The 17,224-nt window shown below is 41.5% G+C and overlaps 1 protein-coding gene across 4 annotated transcripts in view; it reads left to right on the forward strand.

The window, feature by feature from the left end:
* The window catches only part of NFATC1 (nuclear factor of activated T cells 1), a 152,062-nt gene extending 141,899 nt beyond the window's left edge, over nt 1-10,163 (forward strand). For all 4 annotated transcript variants that reach the window (XM_059724302.1, XM_019490597.2, XM_006258250.4 and 1 more), the window contains one exon: nt 7,649-10,163. In XM_059724302.1, coding sequence (XP_059580285.1) covers nt 7,649-7,698 — 50 coding nt within the window. In that variant the 3' untranslated portion in view covers nt 7,699-10,163. The remainder of the gene's footprint in view (nt 1-7,648) is intronic.
* Nucleotides 10,164-17,224: the final 7,061 nt, after the last annotated feature.

A 17,224-nucleotide genomic window follows, 5' to 3' on the forward strand; every position in this document is an offset into this window, starting at 1 on the left:
TACAACATATAACATATACAAGATCCATTGTCTGAAAATAGTTAGTGATTTTTTTTTCATGAGGCATGTTCAAGAGAAGGTGGATTGTTGCTTTTGGTTCCAGTAAAAGAATTTTTAGGAGTTGTACGTTCTACTGTTGTTCTGTCCCATCTTAAAAGAGATGTTCCATATTGTTCATAGTTACATAAAAGGTACAGCATGTAGCACTACAAATATATAGGTGAGTTAACTGTTATTAACAGAAGATTGATACAATAGATTTCCTTAAACAAGCTGCTTAACCATTCCTCTCCATAAGGATTTGAAGAAGATGCTGCTGCTTGCCATCTCTATTTTTTTTTAAGTGAATGCACCAGGTTTTAGTGACTCATGATATGTGCACTTTTCTGAAGAACTTTCATTGCAACTGTGCTTTGAACGTATAATGCTTCTTTTTAAAAGAATTAAATAGACCATAGTAAAACCCTCCTGATCAGTATAAGCCCTAAACCATTTCCTCTCCAAACCTCCATCAGACTTCCTCTTATAATTATCGTGCAACTTTTTTGTGACTTTTGTACAGCACTATAAATGTGGGCTGGAAGTAGTTGCTGGACAGGGCAAAGATGGCTTTGTGGGAAACAGGTGACTTGCACTGTTCCATATCCTGGCAAGCCTTTGTGTCAAAATTGTTTATTTATGTAGCATACTTGTCCTGGTGGATTCACTGAAAAATGCCTGCTTGCCTACAGCAAAATGATACCACCATTGCTTGGAGTTTGTGTTTTTATAGGTCAACCTGATTATTCACTCTGATGATACAAAACTCTCCAAAGTAACTCTAAAATACACTGAATTCAATAGAAAGTCTCTCATTGACTTCATTGGGCTTTGGATGAAGCCCATGGTGCTGTCTGAAGAGCTTGCCAGCTTAAATATTATGGAAACATAATCAGGAAAAGATGCAGGACAAACTATTAAGTCTAGGAGAGATGTGTTAGTGTCAAATTATCTCTTCCTTAAATCCTAATCAAGTACTCATGATAATTTTAATATATATGAGAAAAAGCAATGCTGCAGCTCATATGCTATTTTGAAAGTTTTAACTTCTACTTCTTATTCAATATGGGCAAAATTTCTGAACTCAGTTGGGTGTATCTACCAAAGCCATTAATGCGGCTAAATAAACTCGGGTGCGTTCGCACCAGGGTCATCTGCTCCAGGGCTCAGCATCTTCACGTGCACCCAGGACTCCCCCAGGTACCATGTGCTGGTGTCAGGCAGCATTGGGGCTGGCTGGAGCACGAGAGTACTGAAACTGTAGAGTTGTGTGGCTGACCCATTGAGTCTGCTGCCAGCCTGGGGCTGCTCTGCCCTGGCTCTAACTGCTGCAGTCCTGGTTATTGTCCACATGTGCATTTCTGTACAGTAAATGACTCCACTGCAAGGTAGTACTGTTCCCAACAGTACTATATTATAGTGGATTTAATTAATTTACTGTGCCCTAATACTGGCACACATGTAGACAGTGATGCTTTATTGAAGAACTAATTAGTCAACTCCGCAGTAAAGCATACATGTAGATGGCTCTATTGAGAACATAGAAGAGCCTGAATAGAACAGTAATGGTATGGTGCTGTGGCACAGGCAGGACCAAAATCAGAAAGGACACTCCAGGGCCCCTACACCATGAATAGTGTAGAATGTGGCTCCCTTGCAGCCTCTATTCTAGTTTTTCTGGGACAGGATACAGGGAGAAGGTAGGCACATTTAGTCACAACTAAGCAGACAGACTTCATGGTAGTAGAAATATTCCCCCATAGGAACCTTGACATGTTCATGGAACAAAAGGTTGAGGTTAGGGGGCTTTTATTTTTAATAAAGATAATACCGGGAGCAATATAAGGCATTGTCATCCTACCTTCTAAAGTCTCTGCAACTATATTTTTTCAGCACTGGAGGCTCTAAATTCATCTACCACTTTTGAGTCTCTTTCAGAACATTTGGCTCTTATTACATAGTCACAAATGAACATCATAAAACCAAAGGAGATGCAGCATTCTTTGTGTACTGAAGAACTTACCACAGTAGTTAATGGGCCTATTTCATATTTGCATTATTCCTGTTTTACACTTGTGTGACTCCTTTGATTTGAATGGAATTATACCGTGCAATGGTGAATCAAAACCCATGTTGAATGTACTAGGAAAAGCAGAGTTTATTTTTGGAAGACCAGATATTTTATGAAAACAGAAACACCACAAAGTTATCTGTATTCAAAACAGTAGCCAAATAAAAGGAATGCAGAAGTTTGCAGAAAATAAGTCTACTGTTTTATTAGGCTTGATCTGAATCCATATTAAAGCTTCAGCATTTGAAGGTGATTCCATTTCCTATAAAGTTCACATCCATATAAGGAGTCCCTCTTTCTTTAACTATATCCGGTTGCCCTGTTTAAAGCAGGAACTCAAACTGTTGCATCAGTAAGATATTGATTTTGCTATTTAGTAAAACAAAAGTTTCCATTGCAAGGGCATTTTCAAGCAAAGTTAAATATAAAAAGAAAAAACTCCTTATTAAACTATATTGTGGTATAACAGCTCACCACATCCTGCTGCTGTGGCATCTGATGTTTAGCAAAGGAAAAGTTCCTCTTTCAGGCTTCTAACAGGTACAAAGGTCACATGTTACCTGCATTTCTCAGCACTATTATTTTTTTGACTTGATGTCAGTGGAAAAGCTGAACATGAAGATGGAAAATATCAATTGAGGGAAGGCATTGTGGGGAACTGTAGGTGTTAGCTACAAAAGTAACAATGCCCGCTCCCCCCAAAAAACCAGAAAAACAAACTAAAATCTGATGACAAATGTGCTGTAAATTTATCACACTCAGCTTTTTGATATCAGATAGAAAGGGATGTGTTTTCTGCAGGAAGTGTTGTTCTAATCTGGGCACTAAAAATGAACACCCTAATTCTATTCCAAATTTACCATGGTATTACCTTGAGACTTTAAGCAAATGAGCTAATTTTAAGAGCCTTAGCTTCCACATTTATAAATTGGGTTTAATAGACGTCTCACAAGAATACTAAGATTGTGTAATTTTAATTAATGTATGTAAAGCCTTGAAACTTTTATTTGGAAAGTATTATGTGCACACAAACTATTACTACTCTTAGAATTAGGAACAGCCAGGTGCTCTGCATCATTTTAACCTACAGACCCAAGAATATTAAAAAAATTGAAGTCAAAGTAAACCAAAATTTTACTTGTGCTACATAGATATATAAGCTGATCCTTATATAGCGGGCCAGCATACTGAAGTGACAGGTCTGTAGTCCAAAACCTGCCTATTCATGAGAGCAACAGGGTAAATCATTGAATATAGGATGAATTTTTGGTCCAACTAGAGGAGTCATTCCATCAGTGTTTAAATAGCTAAGGTGCATTTGGGAGAAGTTCTGTTTGTAACTAGGATGAGGGCTCTGCCAGTAACTGAATTTTTGGTTCAGCAGCATAAAGATCAAGCCCCAATATTCCTGCCAAAATGAAATATTGAAAAAATTGTTTGAAATTGAATTCAATATGTTTGAACCAAAAAGAAATGTTTTAGGGTTAAATTAAACATTTCATTTGACCTGTGTGGAAATTTTCATTTTATTTCAGAGGGTTTTTTTCAACCTTCTTTTATATCAAAAAACAGATATAACTGAAATTTAACAAACAAAAAGCTTTTGGCTTTTTTTCCCCTCAATTTTATTTTGGCCATACCTGTTCACTGAATTTAACTTACTTTCACAAGGAGATTTTTGTCAACCTGAAACTGCATTTATCAGCTAGTAAACCATTCTCCAAACGTATTTGTACAGCCCAGTCCTGACACAAAAGCAGAGTTTTTACAAAAGATGCTAGAAACACATTGATGGAGGAAGTGAATAGATTTACTACTAGTCAATCACAGCAAGCACCACGCAAAAGGGTATCACTTGGGTCCTAGACTGCACAAGCATGCTGAATGATTTCTGTCACTCCCACCCACTGAAGGGCATTCCCTCACAGGCTCAGGTGCATTAGTGGGCAGCAAGGGAAAGCCCACTTTTAGCATACTTCTGCTCTTTTTTCCCCTTTCATCTGTTCAGACAGATGGGTTTTTCAGCTGTATCTAAATTACTAGACTTACTAATTTACAATACTGACTGCTATGCAAGACAGGGATTCCTTCACATCTTGCCTTCCTCTTGTATTCTTTGTCAGCATCATTTCACATGACCTGGAAAGAGCCCACACTTTTAATTTATTCACTATTTAAAAGTGGTGAAATAAAGAGCCTCATTAAAAAGAGGTGATACTAGATGAGAGTGATGTAAAATCTTGCCACCAGCTACTGTCTTGGCCCCTTCACCTGCCTCAGTCCCATTTGTTTGTGAGATCAGGTTGTTTTCCAGTGGCAATGGATACACTATTGCAAGATTTAGCTATCTTTTGGGTATATGTTGATATGGTGAAGGGGATGTTATTAAGCAGATGTCTTTCTATATGAGGAAGCTGTGCTGGACTGTCACTCATAAAGACAGTGGAAGCTCAGCTACAATGAGAAAGTTGCACAGAATCTTCCCTAAAGTCAATAATACAGCTGCCAATGACTTTGATAGATCTCAGATGTGGTCCTGATAATATTAGGTCTCATCGTTGAGTTTAGGTAAAGTAATAGAAAAGGATAGACATTTCATAGACATTAGGGGCTGAAAGGGACCCCGTGAGATCATCAAGTCCGGTCCCCACCCCCCCAGCTGCCATAGACAGGAAGTCAGCTGGGATCAAGTGACCCCAGCAAGAAATATGTCCACATGTTTTTTGAAAGAGTCCAAAGTAGGTGCTTGCACCACCTCTGGGGGGAGTTTGTTCCAGACTGTGGCTGTGAGTCAGGAGAGTTGAGCTCCCAGATGGAAGGGCCTTGGTGGGTGACTTTGAAAAAATCACTTACCCTCTAGGGCAGCAGTTCCCAAACTGTGAGTCGCAACCCCATATGGGGTCACAACAACAGCGGGTGGGTCACAGGGGTTGGGGACAGTGGGCTAGGAATGAGGGGCTATGCCAAGAACATGGGGTCATGCTGAGGAAAAGTTTGCTGTAGAGGTCAATAACATTTTCAAAGGCACTTAAGTGACTTAGGAGCTCACTCCTGTTTTTAAAAATTACTGTACTTGGGCTCTCAGGAACCTGTTCCCACTGAAAGTCAGTGTCTCCCAAAAATCAAAGGACAACTCAGTGCCTAAATCACTTTTGAAAATGGAACTTAGATTCCTAGGTAGTTTAGGTTTTTTTCAAAATTTTCCCATAGTCAGTTTTTACTGCATTTAGAGCTTTCACTTGGAGCTGTGTCTACACTTGCCTTGATATGACAAACTCCTTGATATGACTTGCTTTTCCTCTGAAAATTAAGAGTCCTAGTCCTGGCTTTTGTCACTGTTTTTCTTTCCCCACGTCAGAAATGCCACTTACGTTACTTAACCTACCTCACAGAAACTTTGTGAGAATTCATCCTGAAGCTACATTGTGGGCGCATCTACTCATTCATTATTGTGCAGTAGGTACTGCACATTTAATTTAGTACTTCTTTAATTAAGTACTAACTAAATGCACAATAACTAGTAACTGCACAGTAATGTGGGCAGACAGGTTTTTTTTGTGATGGTCGCTGCACAGTAGCCTAATAACACAGCTCAGTAGCTTATTAGGACAGTTTTTGACCGGCACGCTATTGCACAGTGCTATCAGGCTGCCGCATAGTAAGCATCTCATGCAGATGTGCCCTGTACATATAAAAATTAAGGTGCAGTTTGAATAGTGGCTTAGCATTATTCAGCACAGAAGAAACCTACAGGGAAAGTACACAAAGGTGAAACTTGATCTCTAGCCCTCAGGGGATTGTTTTCATTACCACATTTACATGGGGATGCTGCCACGTATTTTGTAGTGTACCTAATGCTGCTTTATGAGGTTTATCTTGACAGAAATGTCAGGAAGAAGTCTTCCCACAACAAAAGAGCACGCTATTTGCATTCAAGGTTGAGGTTCGGTTCAGAAAACTGTCTTGACTTGAGAACCTGTAAACATTGTTGCATTATTATTCTACAAGGGGATGTGCAGGCTGATTTCTTCTCACCAGTACTGGAGTTGCCATCTGAATGTGTTTCCATTGTTTTCTAATATAAAATATAAATTCCATGGTACTATCAAGAGAAAGTATATTGTCTTTACGTGTCATTTCCGTTCTGCTCTTAGTTTTCTGAAATAAATAGGTAATCACAAATACAACTGATGTTCCATTGCAATTGTAGGACATCTGTGTAAGTCAGCACCAAACAAACCACTGATCAGCTTCTGTGGCCCTAATCCTGGCTGATTCCTGCATTGTTGTTACAAAATGTGCAATAGGTCTGAAGAAAAAACATGTTCAACAACTAATTGCTTCAGGAAGTTGATTTTAGACATGCTGGGCTCTTTCCAACAAACACATGGAGTTATCTGGATGGTAGTGAACAGCAGCCCATGAGCAAAGGAAAACTCCTGGTAGTTCCATGACGTGGGCTTGTGTTTCCCCTCCCAGTAAAGTTAGGAAAACTCAGAAGCAGTGACAGCCTTACTGATGGCATTCAATCTATCTGGATGTAAATCAGGTGGTGGCAGTGGCTGCAGGGAGGTGGGGTGGAAATAAAAGGGATGTTGTGCAGTTCACTGTAGATGGCCTTTGCCAGGTTCAGTCATTTCCTGTCCATCTGCCAAAAATCACAAGCTGATAAATGGACATAATTTGAGTGTGGGAAACTATATGGCCTGATGAGCTACAGGGGAGGAAAGAATAAAAGAAGAGTCATAAGTAAAGAAAACAATACTTTATCAGTGGAGATGCAGTCTGACTGGCTGATGCTTAGATAATGGGCCTTGTTTATTCTTTTCTGCAACTTCTGGCCTAAAACTTAACTTGATCCTCCCCATCCCTCTGTCTTCATTGATAGGAGCAGAGGCCACACGTTCATGAGTGTTGATCAACATGAAAGGAAAGTGTATTTATTCATTTACCCATAGCAAGTAATGGACAAACACACCCGTTTCCTTTCATTTTTTTAATCATCCCACAGTGGAAAATTAGCATGTGTAGTCTTATTCTGCAGAGGCATCACAGCTTCAAGTGCTCAGCTCTGTAAGTGGCAGGTTTGTGCCATGGCATTGTTGTGTCAAGAATACTAACATATAATCCTTCTGGGTATTTTTGTGGAATAGATCATTTATTCTAAAACTTTCGGTCATTCATTATTTTGAGCATCGGAGCCAGTTCCAGAGCAGATGAATGTTTTATCTGTAACTCGTTCAAAGTGCTAAATTTGTTTGACGCAATAAAAGACCCAAGATGCTGCTGTTCTTGTGATGTCTGGTTTCATATAGTGTTTAGCATGTCAATAACTTATGTTAATCCTGTTCTCTTGCACTTTGGTCAGCCTGTTTCAGCTATCTAATAATGAGTGTTATGCTTAATGTTGAAAATTATAGCAGAACTTGTAAAGGAACTGATACAGATTTCTTTTAATCTATTTGACATAAGAAACAGTAATCATACCCAAGTTTAATTTTAATAATTCTTTTTTTTTCTTGTGTTCTTTCTTTGCAGTAAATGAAATTATAAGGAATGACCTTTCCAGCACCAATGTCCATTCATAGCTTGCAATATTGAACTAGTTTGCAATCCACACACTTTTAGCTCAGCTGATATATCAGCTACAGCACAGTTACTAAATAAACTGAAGATATTACCTGGTACCACTCTGATCTTCCACCTTACTGAATGTTAGGAACTGAAGATTTACCTCTTGCTTACAAAGATGTAGCTCTTCGACCTCAACTGATGAAATATCTTCTTTAAAGAAAATCATCTCAAGAGGAAAAAAAAGGGAGGGAATAAACTGTTAAGATGGCGCATTTTTCTGGGATAAAACTAGAAAACCCAGAACTGTTCCTTTTGGCACCACTGGAATACAACCCTGGAAGTGCCTTATTTTACCAGATTGTGGCATCAGGGCATTTTTTAATAGGCTTTGAGTTTGCTACCATAAAAGGTATTGGTGGGTGCATAACCTATAAAGCTTGCAATTCTGGAAATGGATGTTTTAAAAATCAAAGGACTGCCTATTGGAGGAGAAAGACACCCCTACTGAGAGTAAAATACCTTTGTGAATTCCAGAATTTCTTCAGCTTTTTCTCTGCTGTAATATACAGCCTGTTGCCTTATTCTCAGTGCATTTCAAGAGCCTCCCAATGTGTCATCTCAGCTCTTTCTTTTTTCATACTGTCTATATTATGTGCTAATGAATCATAGGATTGTTAGTAGTAGCATGTTAAGATTTTGATTTTAATCAGGCTTCAGTCATAGCACAAGTAAGTTGAGTAGCACAAAGTAATAAGGTTGATGGACAAAAAATGAAATCTATCTATTACATGATAGATGTATGTGTATGCATGTACATACATACTAGTATATATGCATATATTTATATATGACAAATAATATAGATGATTGCCTGCTGAGGGCACTGAATTTAGCAATAATTTCCATTACTGAGAACGCATTTCAGATCCAAAACAAATGTTTCAGCTACTTCAGTTGAGGGTCTGTTGCACCTATGACAGGTATGCATTGTCTTTCCTCATGCAGTTAAGCAAGCACTTTAGATAGTCAAAAAGGATGCATACAAAATACATATTATTTACCAAATGGAAAAATATGAACTAATGTAATTGTAAATACTAGTACAAAAGAGTGTAAAATATTTGTTCAGTTATAAGTTTATTATTCCGCAGAAGCCTTATAACTCTCTGCTACATGTACAAAAAAAATATTACCAAAAAAACAAAAGTTTCATATGCAGCGCTGTATAGTATGTTTTCTGATTAGCTAACGTTCACAGAGCCCAGATAGGCATGTAGTGTAGCCTTTAACATTGTATTTTGTAAAATCAACAGCTTATTATATAACTAGCAACATCCTATTATTTCATATAACCCCCCCAAAAAGCATGGTTTAATTTAAAACTGTTTAACATTAATATTGTGCCTTAGGAATCAATGCCCCCTTCTGGAAATATGCCTAAACTACACCTCCATACTGAGGTGGCAACTATTTAGCCTCAAGGTAATGAGAATTGAACATGTTTCACAGGAAGTTAAAAACTCCTAAACATATTAAAATATTCTGTACAATTATGTCTTACTTTCTTTTCTTACACAAAATAAAAGCCATATTTGTCACATTTGCACATTACTGTGAAGACATCAGAATATAATATGGCGCTATGTACATATTATGCTGTTATTGGTCCTAATAGTAATCTGTTATTCCCCACCTGTTTAATCCAAGTTATTCACCCTGTATTAGAATTGTAGAAGTTGCATGAAAAAATTCATATAGACTGCCATATAAAAAATAAAAAGTTTGACAGATGTCAGCTTAATGTGTAGCTAGAAATTAGATCCAATAAAGCAAAATGTTTTGCTGGAAGCTAGTCTTAGAGTGGTTCATTTTATGTTATCTTGACAAATCTTCCCCTCTCATATAAAATAAGCATTTTCTCATTACATACATACATACATACATACGTATATATGTATGTATCTCACAAGTGCTTCTATTTGAAGCTGTTTGCATCCTGTTTCATCCTGCTAATATAATCATCTTAATATGGAAGTAAACATTTCTTCTCAACAGAATCACTCCTCTTTTCCTTCCCCCCCCCCCCCCCCTTCACATTTAAAAAACACTGCTGCCAAGGAGTGAAACTGATATATGCTATAATCTCTGCTTGTGTTCTGTCTACTTCAGAAATGTCAAGAAAGCATGAGTGGAGGAGCCTCTGGATATGCCAAAGCATTTTTTATTCATTTAGAGAAATATCCTGGGTGAGGCTTTGACCACACACATATACACACACAGCACAGTGTTTGCATTTCAGCAATAATTTGAGCAAAATAATCAACTGTATATTTTAGATATGTTGCACCAACTCTGTCAGTTTTCTTTAAGCTATTTTAAAAACAAAATCTGTTACTTTTAAGCCTGACTAATGGAAGATTATGCATATCTTGTATATGTATTCATAAAATAAAAAAGGAAAGCATAATTTGTCCCCTTATGAGAATGTTACCTTGTTTTTGTTTGTGTGTCTCGGCTGTTGATTTCACTTTTAACTTTTTGTTTCACTAATTCTTATGGAAAAAATGGGTCTGAACTCAGCAATTATTTTCCTGGGAAACAACTGTGACTATGTACAATATACACTTTGTATGTATGTTTAAAAAGTCAACAAAGCCAATTTTCTTTTTCCCCACTGGTGATTTGCACTCTTTAAAGAGCAAAACAATTAGTACAGTATTAGCTTAGTGATACAATAGTTATATCTTTATTGCATTAAATGAGCAGTATTCTTCTCTGTTACACCCATGACAATTTTTTAAAGGTCAGGGACTTTTGAGAGAAGGATTGGGACCCACTGGGTTGCAGACTGTTGCTAATATGTGAAGAGATACTGCCCATGGATTTAGTGGAATGAGTTAACCTTGCCAGGAGCAAGGATATATAGGCTCTGTATTATGGTATCTAATATCTAATTAATGGGGAGGCAGGTTCCTGGAAAAAACTAAGCAGCTGTGAACTCGAACAAGCTTCATCCAAGCTCTCTAGGTTGTCTCAGCAGGTGCTGCATTTGTATGTAATAATATGTAATAATGAACCAAATGTAAACTCTGAAGATACTGATATAAGTCCCTTCGGGTGCATCTACATGTGCTATTAGTCTGCAGAAATAAACTCTGGCACAATTTGCACCAAAGTTAGTTGCTCCCCTTTACATGTGTGCCTGGGACTGCAGCTTATTGAGCCAGAGCAGAGCAGCTCCAGGTTGGCAGGGGGCCCGGGTGTCAGCCCTGGGCTTCAGGTGGTGGCACTGAGTGGTGAAAGGGCTGACTGGGGCACAAAGGTGCTACGGTGCAGGGCTATCCAGCAGGCAGGCCCCCATAATTTAGCACCCTCTGCCCTGGCCAATTCTTGTCACAGTCTACATGTTTATTTGATTGCACGTAAGCACTCTACCATAAGATAGTACTGTCCCCAACCATACTATCTTACAGCAGAGTTAATTAATCTACTGAGCCCTAATACAAGTGCGCACACGGACTGTGATGCTTTACTGCAGAGCTAATAGTCTACTCCACGGTAAAATTCACATGGAAATGCACCCTTTGGCTGCATCCACACAAGTGTGGACATTTGTTTCCCTGGGGACAAGAAACGATGGCACACCTTGCCACGCTGGGCTGGTCCAGCAGCCTTACCTGCGGTCTTGGGGGCCTCCTGGTGCTCCAGCAGCAACGATCCTTCCTCTCAGAGCCTGGCCAAAAGCCAGAGCATGGCTCCAGTTGGCCAGGCTTCAGTTTTGAGCGGCACGTGCTGCCTCCGCATGCACCACTCCGCTTTTTTTTTTAATGCGGTGCTACTTTGCAGTGCTGCTACCTTGCAGCATAGAGAACAGCTGTGTGTGCAGTATGTGGCACCACAGACATGTTTGCAGCACCACATACTGCACAGCCACACTCGTCTGGATGCAGGCTTTGAGTTTATTTTACAGCAGAGATTAATTATGAAAGATACACAATGCACCATACCTTGCACCTTGATTCAGAAAAAGCTTGAAGCATGTGAAAAGGGACAGATTTAAGCACAAGCTGAAGAACTTCCTGAATCAGAACCTGTCCTTGGTTTACGTTTGTCTTCATATCAGAAAAGAATGATACCTATCTTATATGGGATAGTCATCCTTCTCCTCTTCCTCTTGAAGCCAGTGTCAAAACCCAGTAGACAGGATAGGACTAACTGCTATTAAATCTCAGCTGCTGACATGAACTGCTTCTGTGACACTGGGCAAATCTCTGTTTGTTCCCCCACCTGTACAATTGAAATTATGCTTTCCTCCATGGGATGACTGCTTGTAAGACTCTTCCAAGATGGAAAGCACAAAATACTCTATTAAAAATCCCTGCTGCCTGTTTGCAATTGTGGCACCGGTTCATACACAGCGCAAACGTCTGGTCACAGAGTGACTACACGTGAGTGACATGTTCTGATCACAACACTCTCTGGCTTTGCATAAACTCTCTTTTCTTTTCTTTTCCACAAATCCCCAAGTCATAATCCAGACCCAGCCATGTCGGCATTGGCCACACCTTGACCATAATTCTAGAGGCAAAAAATACAGTCTAACACATTCTTAGCTGACTACATTCATTCATAACCAAAGTGTAAGGTGAATCCCACACAGCCATCTGGTACTGTTTGACTAAATATACTTGCTGGAATTGCTCCTTCCAGATTTTCCTCCACACAGTTGAAAATGGCAAATTTCAAGTAGTTAAATTTCTTGGATAACTCTTAACTGCCACGAAGCTAAACTTTCCTCTACCAAGTGTGTAATTCTGTTGCATTCATCTTTGTAATATTACTGAATTTGTCTCTGTTAAAGCAAAACAACTATCCTTCCAGAAAAGCATTGTGGAGGCAAGATAATTTGAGGACAGCAGCATAAGCTTCTTTCTGTTCCTGTCATGTTTTAAATTCATGTAAAGATCACTGACAGGATTGCTAGTCAAAAAAATGATAGTTCCAGTTTTTCTAACACACATATGTCCAACAACCAGGTCAATCCCGTGTCATTTTTTTCACTTGCCTGCGTTATGTTTTTCTTTGTTGCTGTCCAAGGATTTTTCTTTAAGTTCTTTGAGCCTGCTTGGAGAAAAGGTTTTGATTCTCCCCTTTTCAGGTAGCCAAATCATTTGTTCAGAGCAGATCAGTACCAGATTCTCATGCTGTTGGATTTAATTATCAGCCATTCTTGACTCCAAAACCAACTTTACTTTTAGCCAATGAAAATGTGTTTTTGGATTGTGCAAACTTGATATTTTACAGCTAAAAAGGGCTGATTTCAGATCTAAGCCAACTGCTAATAGTGGCATGGTATGATATGCCATGTGCATCTCAGCTTTTGGTCATTACACCAGAGCTGCTTATCAGAGCTCTCATTTAGCCTCCTTGAATTATAGGCAAACAGTTATCGTTCAAATGTGCTGTAAATTCAACTTCAGGCACGTTAGAGGATCCCATTGTAAAATTTTGGCAGGTGAGGCCAAGTATTCTCCTCGCACCTTCCACGACTTAGAAACACCTTCAATCACATATGGAGCTTTTGTATCCCATATGTTGCTCTGTGTCACTGAGCAACTGCTTCTAGGGTGAAGGTAATCTACAAATAGCCATGGTAGATATTAATTGCAAAACTTCAGTTTGTGACTACATATGTACATGTCCTGTAGCTTGAGGGGCAGAGTTTGAAATTTGCCTTTATCTTGCTTCCACTTCCCTTGTCCTTAGAGTGACTAGGTGCTGGGCTAGTGGTATAGGCCATGACCAGGCATTCATTTCTACTGGTGGAAATTTCCAAGAAATTTCCACCAGTAGAAATCTTTCCAGGAGAGGGAGCAATACAGATGTTCACCCTACAGCTGCCCCCTCTCTACTAACCACTGTGCTTTTACCAAACCAGGTGATCCCAGTCTGGGAAAAGCTTGGGGAGCAGTGGCTACTCTACTCCTGCTGGTCCCCAGGGAGACTGTAGCGGCAGGAAAAGACTCGCCACACCTTCTCCAACCCAGTATCTGGGGAACAGGCAGGGAGTAGCCTCCTCTGCTCCACTCCCAATCTCCAGGAACAGAGAGGAGGACACAGTGAGTCAAAGCCCCCTCCTGTTCCCCAAGCAGCAGCAGCTGCACCCCTCCCCTACTGGACCAGTCCAGGAGAGAAGACCAGGGGGGACAGACCTCCCGAATTGCTCTCCGGACCCAGGACCCTGATCTAGGGAGTGGAGGAGGGAGCACCCATCTCCAAGGAGGGACAGGAGAAGTAGGGCAATGTCCCCCATGCCCTCTCCAAACTGGGTGACCCTACTCTGGGGAAGTCATGGAAGTCTTCTCCACCCTAATTTCTCTCAGTACTGGGGTGATCCCAGTCCTAGGAAGGGTGCAGGGAGCATTTCCTGCCACTCAGCAGCTCCTGGTCTATGGGAGGACGCTAGTGGTAAGAAAGTGTACTGGTGTTCTTTCCTGTGGGAGAAACTTGATGAAGCATGTGTGTTTGTGGTTTCTATGCAGTGATTCTCCGTGTAGAAACCTAATGCTTATACATGGTCATAGTTCTGCTACTGACCCACAGCCCATCTCTGCTCACCAGAGAATTTCTGCAGCTAGAAATCCCCTTTCCCTTTGTCACTTCTATGCTAGAAACCTGGAGAGAGCTCATATCAGAGCCGCTCAGGCAGACTTACACAACCAAAACCAATGCAGGGGCAAGGATTCGTGCTCTGCTACCCAATTCAGGGAAAGGGTAAAGGCATTCAACATCTCCTGGCTTCAGTAGGTGGGTGTGCCTGCCTGTCTGGTCCAAGACTAGCTGCCCATCTTGGTTGAGTAGGCATACACTACCATATAAAAGACACACGAAGCAGTCATTGAGGCCGCATACACACAAGCGTGGATGTTTGTTTCCCCAAGGACAAGAAGCAGCAGCACACCTTGTGCCACTGCTACTTGCCCCTGGGGAACGCCTGTGCTATACGCCTTCTGGTGCATGGCAGGTTACTCTGGGTGGGGTAGGGGAGGCTGGGGCCTGCATTGGGCTGACCCCAGCAACCTTACCTGGGGTCCTGGGGCCTCCTGAGGCTGCAGCAGCAGTGATCCTGCTGCTCAGAGCCTGGCTGGCAACGAGAGCATGGCTCTGGCCATCCAGACTCCAGTTTTGGGCAGCATGCGCTGCCCCCATGTGCGCTGCTCCACTTTTTTGAGGGGCAGGGGTTTTTTTACCCCTGGATCTCCTGGCCTGAGAAGTTATTGATATGACGCTATAATAGACCATGAAAGAACAGGCTTGGTGCTTCTGAATTGCCTGGTCCACAACACCAGAAATGTTTCTGAAAGGAGTGGGAAAGAGGGAAATCAGACCATTTTTTGAACACACGGGTGTAGTTTGTTCCCAACATCCCAAGTACAGACAGAGGGTGCAAGTGGAAGAGGAACAGGAAAAACCCTGGCCATATCCTGTTCACGCTCCCTTTCAGCATCCACCCTCTGCCACTGCAAGACATAGGATACTTGGCAAGATAGGCCCATGGTCTGGCCTAGTAAATGGCAGTGCTTATGTTCTCATCCTCTTATGGTCCTCATCTGTAAGATGCCCTTTCAGATCGCATTCTGAATACACCAATCATCTGGGCTGGTTCATATATGGTATTTTATCCCTGTCGAAATTCTCCCTCTCCTTTCATGTGACTTTTATCCCTGCATCCCATTAACAAAATATATTGTGTTATCAACATGGTTTTCCTTTGGAAAATCCAATTTTGGGAAAATTGAAAAATTTGATTTTATGGAAATGTTTCAACTTTGTCTGGAAAATCTAACTTCCATGTTTCATTTGGGGGGTCGCATTGACTAAAGATCACATTTTGTTACTTCTAAATCTAAATCAAATAGCCCTCTGTGAACTAGGCTTCCACGTTGGTCTCAGCTCTGAAAGGGCCTCAAGACCTATCAACCAATGCCAAAACAAGGCATGTGCAACATGTGCCCTCACAAGGGTTCAGGGGCACAAAAAGGAGAGAGTCAAATCATGAGCACATGTGATTCAGTAAAATAATGAATGCACTCACATGTGCACTGAAGCCTAATCACTGTGGTAACTCTCACATGATGAGATGCATGCAGACATCCCACTCTGTACTGCGCACAGGGCCCCCAACATCCCTGCAGCAAGAGCAGTCAATGAACGTTTAGATGTTCTGAAATGAACTGACCGGACTACTGCCTTCCACTGGGTAAATCAGATTGGCTCAACTTCCCAGATGCTGTATTGCTAACTCTCTCTATGATGTGTGTCTACCTCAAAACCTCATGCTTTTGAGCAGGAGCATCTGAATTGGTGACAGATAGGAACACTGAGGCAAAGAACTCGTTGAGGAGTTCAGCCTTGTCCCCCCTAAGTGAGGGGCACGACAAGTCTCTCACTGGGGTTGTAGAGAGGCAGCAGCAAGGCGCCAGACTTCCATGCGTAGATCCTGAGGTGGTGCAGAGTCATTTGGAAGAACTGGATGCCTTTAAATCGGCAGGCCCGGATGAGCTCCATCCGAGGGTGCTGAAGGCACTGGCTGACATCATTGCAGAGCCACTGGCAGGAATATTCGAACGCTCGTGGCTCACGGGCCAAGTCCCGGAGGACTGGAAAAGGGCTAACGTGATCCCCATTTTCAAAAAGGGGAGGAAGGAGGACCTGGGCAACTATAGGCCAGTCAGTCTCACCTCCATCCTTGGTAAAGTCTTTGAAAAAATTATCAAGGCTCACATTTGTGAGAGCCCAGCAGGGCAAATTATGCTGAGGGGAAACCAGCATGGGTTTGTGGCGGGCAGATCGTGCCTGACCAACCTAGTCTCTTTCTATGACCAGGTTACGAAATGCCTGGACACAGGAGGAGGGGTGGATGTCGTATACTTAGACTTCAGGAAGGCCTTCGATACGGTATCTCACCCCATACTGGTGAACAAGTTAAGAGGCTGTGATGTGGATGACTGCACAGTCCGGTGGGTGGCGAATTGGCTAGAGGGTCGCACCCAAAGAGTCGTGGTAGATGGGTCGGTCTCGACCTGGAAAGGTGTGGGCAGTGGGGTCCCGCAGGGCTCAGTCCTTGGACCGATACTCTTTAATGTCTTCATCAGCGACTTGGACGAGGGAGTGAAATGTACTCTGTCCAAGTTTGCAGATGACACAAAGCTATGGGGAGAAGTGGACACGCCGGAGGGCAGGGAACAGCTGCAGGCAGACCTGGATAGGTTGGACAAGTGGGCAGAAAACAACAGAATGCAGTTCAACAAGGAGAAATGCAAAGTGCTGCACCTAGGGAGGAAAAATGTCCAGCACACCTACAGCCTAGGGAATGACCTGCTGGGTGGCACAGAGGTGGAAAGGGATCTTGGAGTCCTAGTGGACTCCAAGATGAACATGAGCCGGCAGTGTGACGAAGCCATCAGAAAAGCCAATGGCACTTTATCGTGCATCAGCAGATGCATGACGAATAGGTCCAGGGAGGTGCTACTTCTCCTC

The sequence above is a fragment of the Alligator mississippiensis genome, chromosome 3 (genome assembly GCF_030867095.1).
Source record: "Alligator mississippiensis isolate rAllMis1 chromosome 3, rAllMis1, whole genome shotgun sequence".
Lineage (NCBI taxonomy): Eukaryota > Metazoa > Chordata > Crocodylia > Alligatoridae > Alligator > Alligator mississippiensis.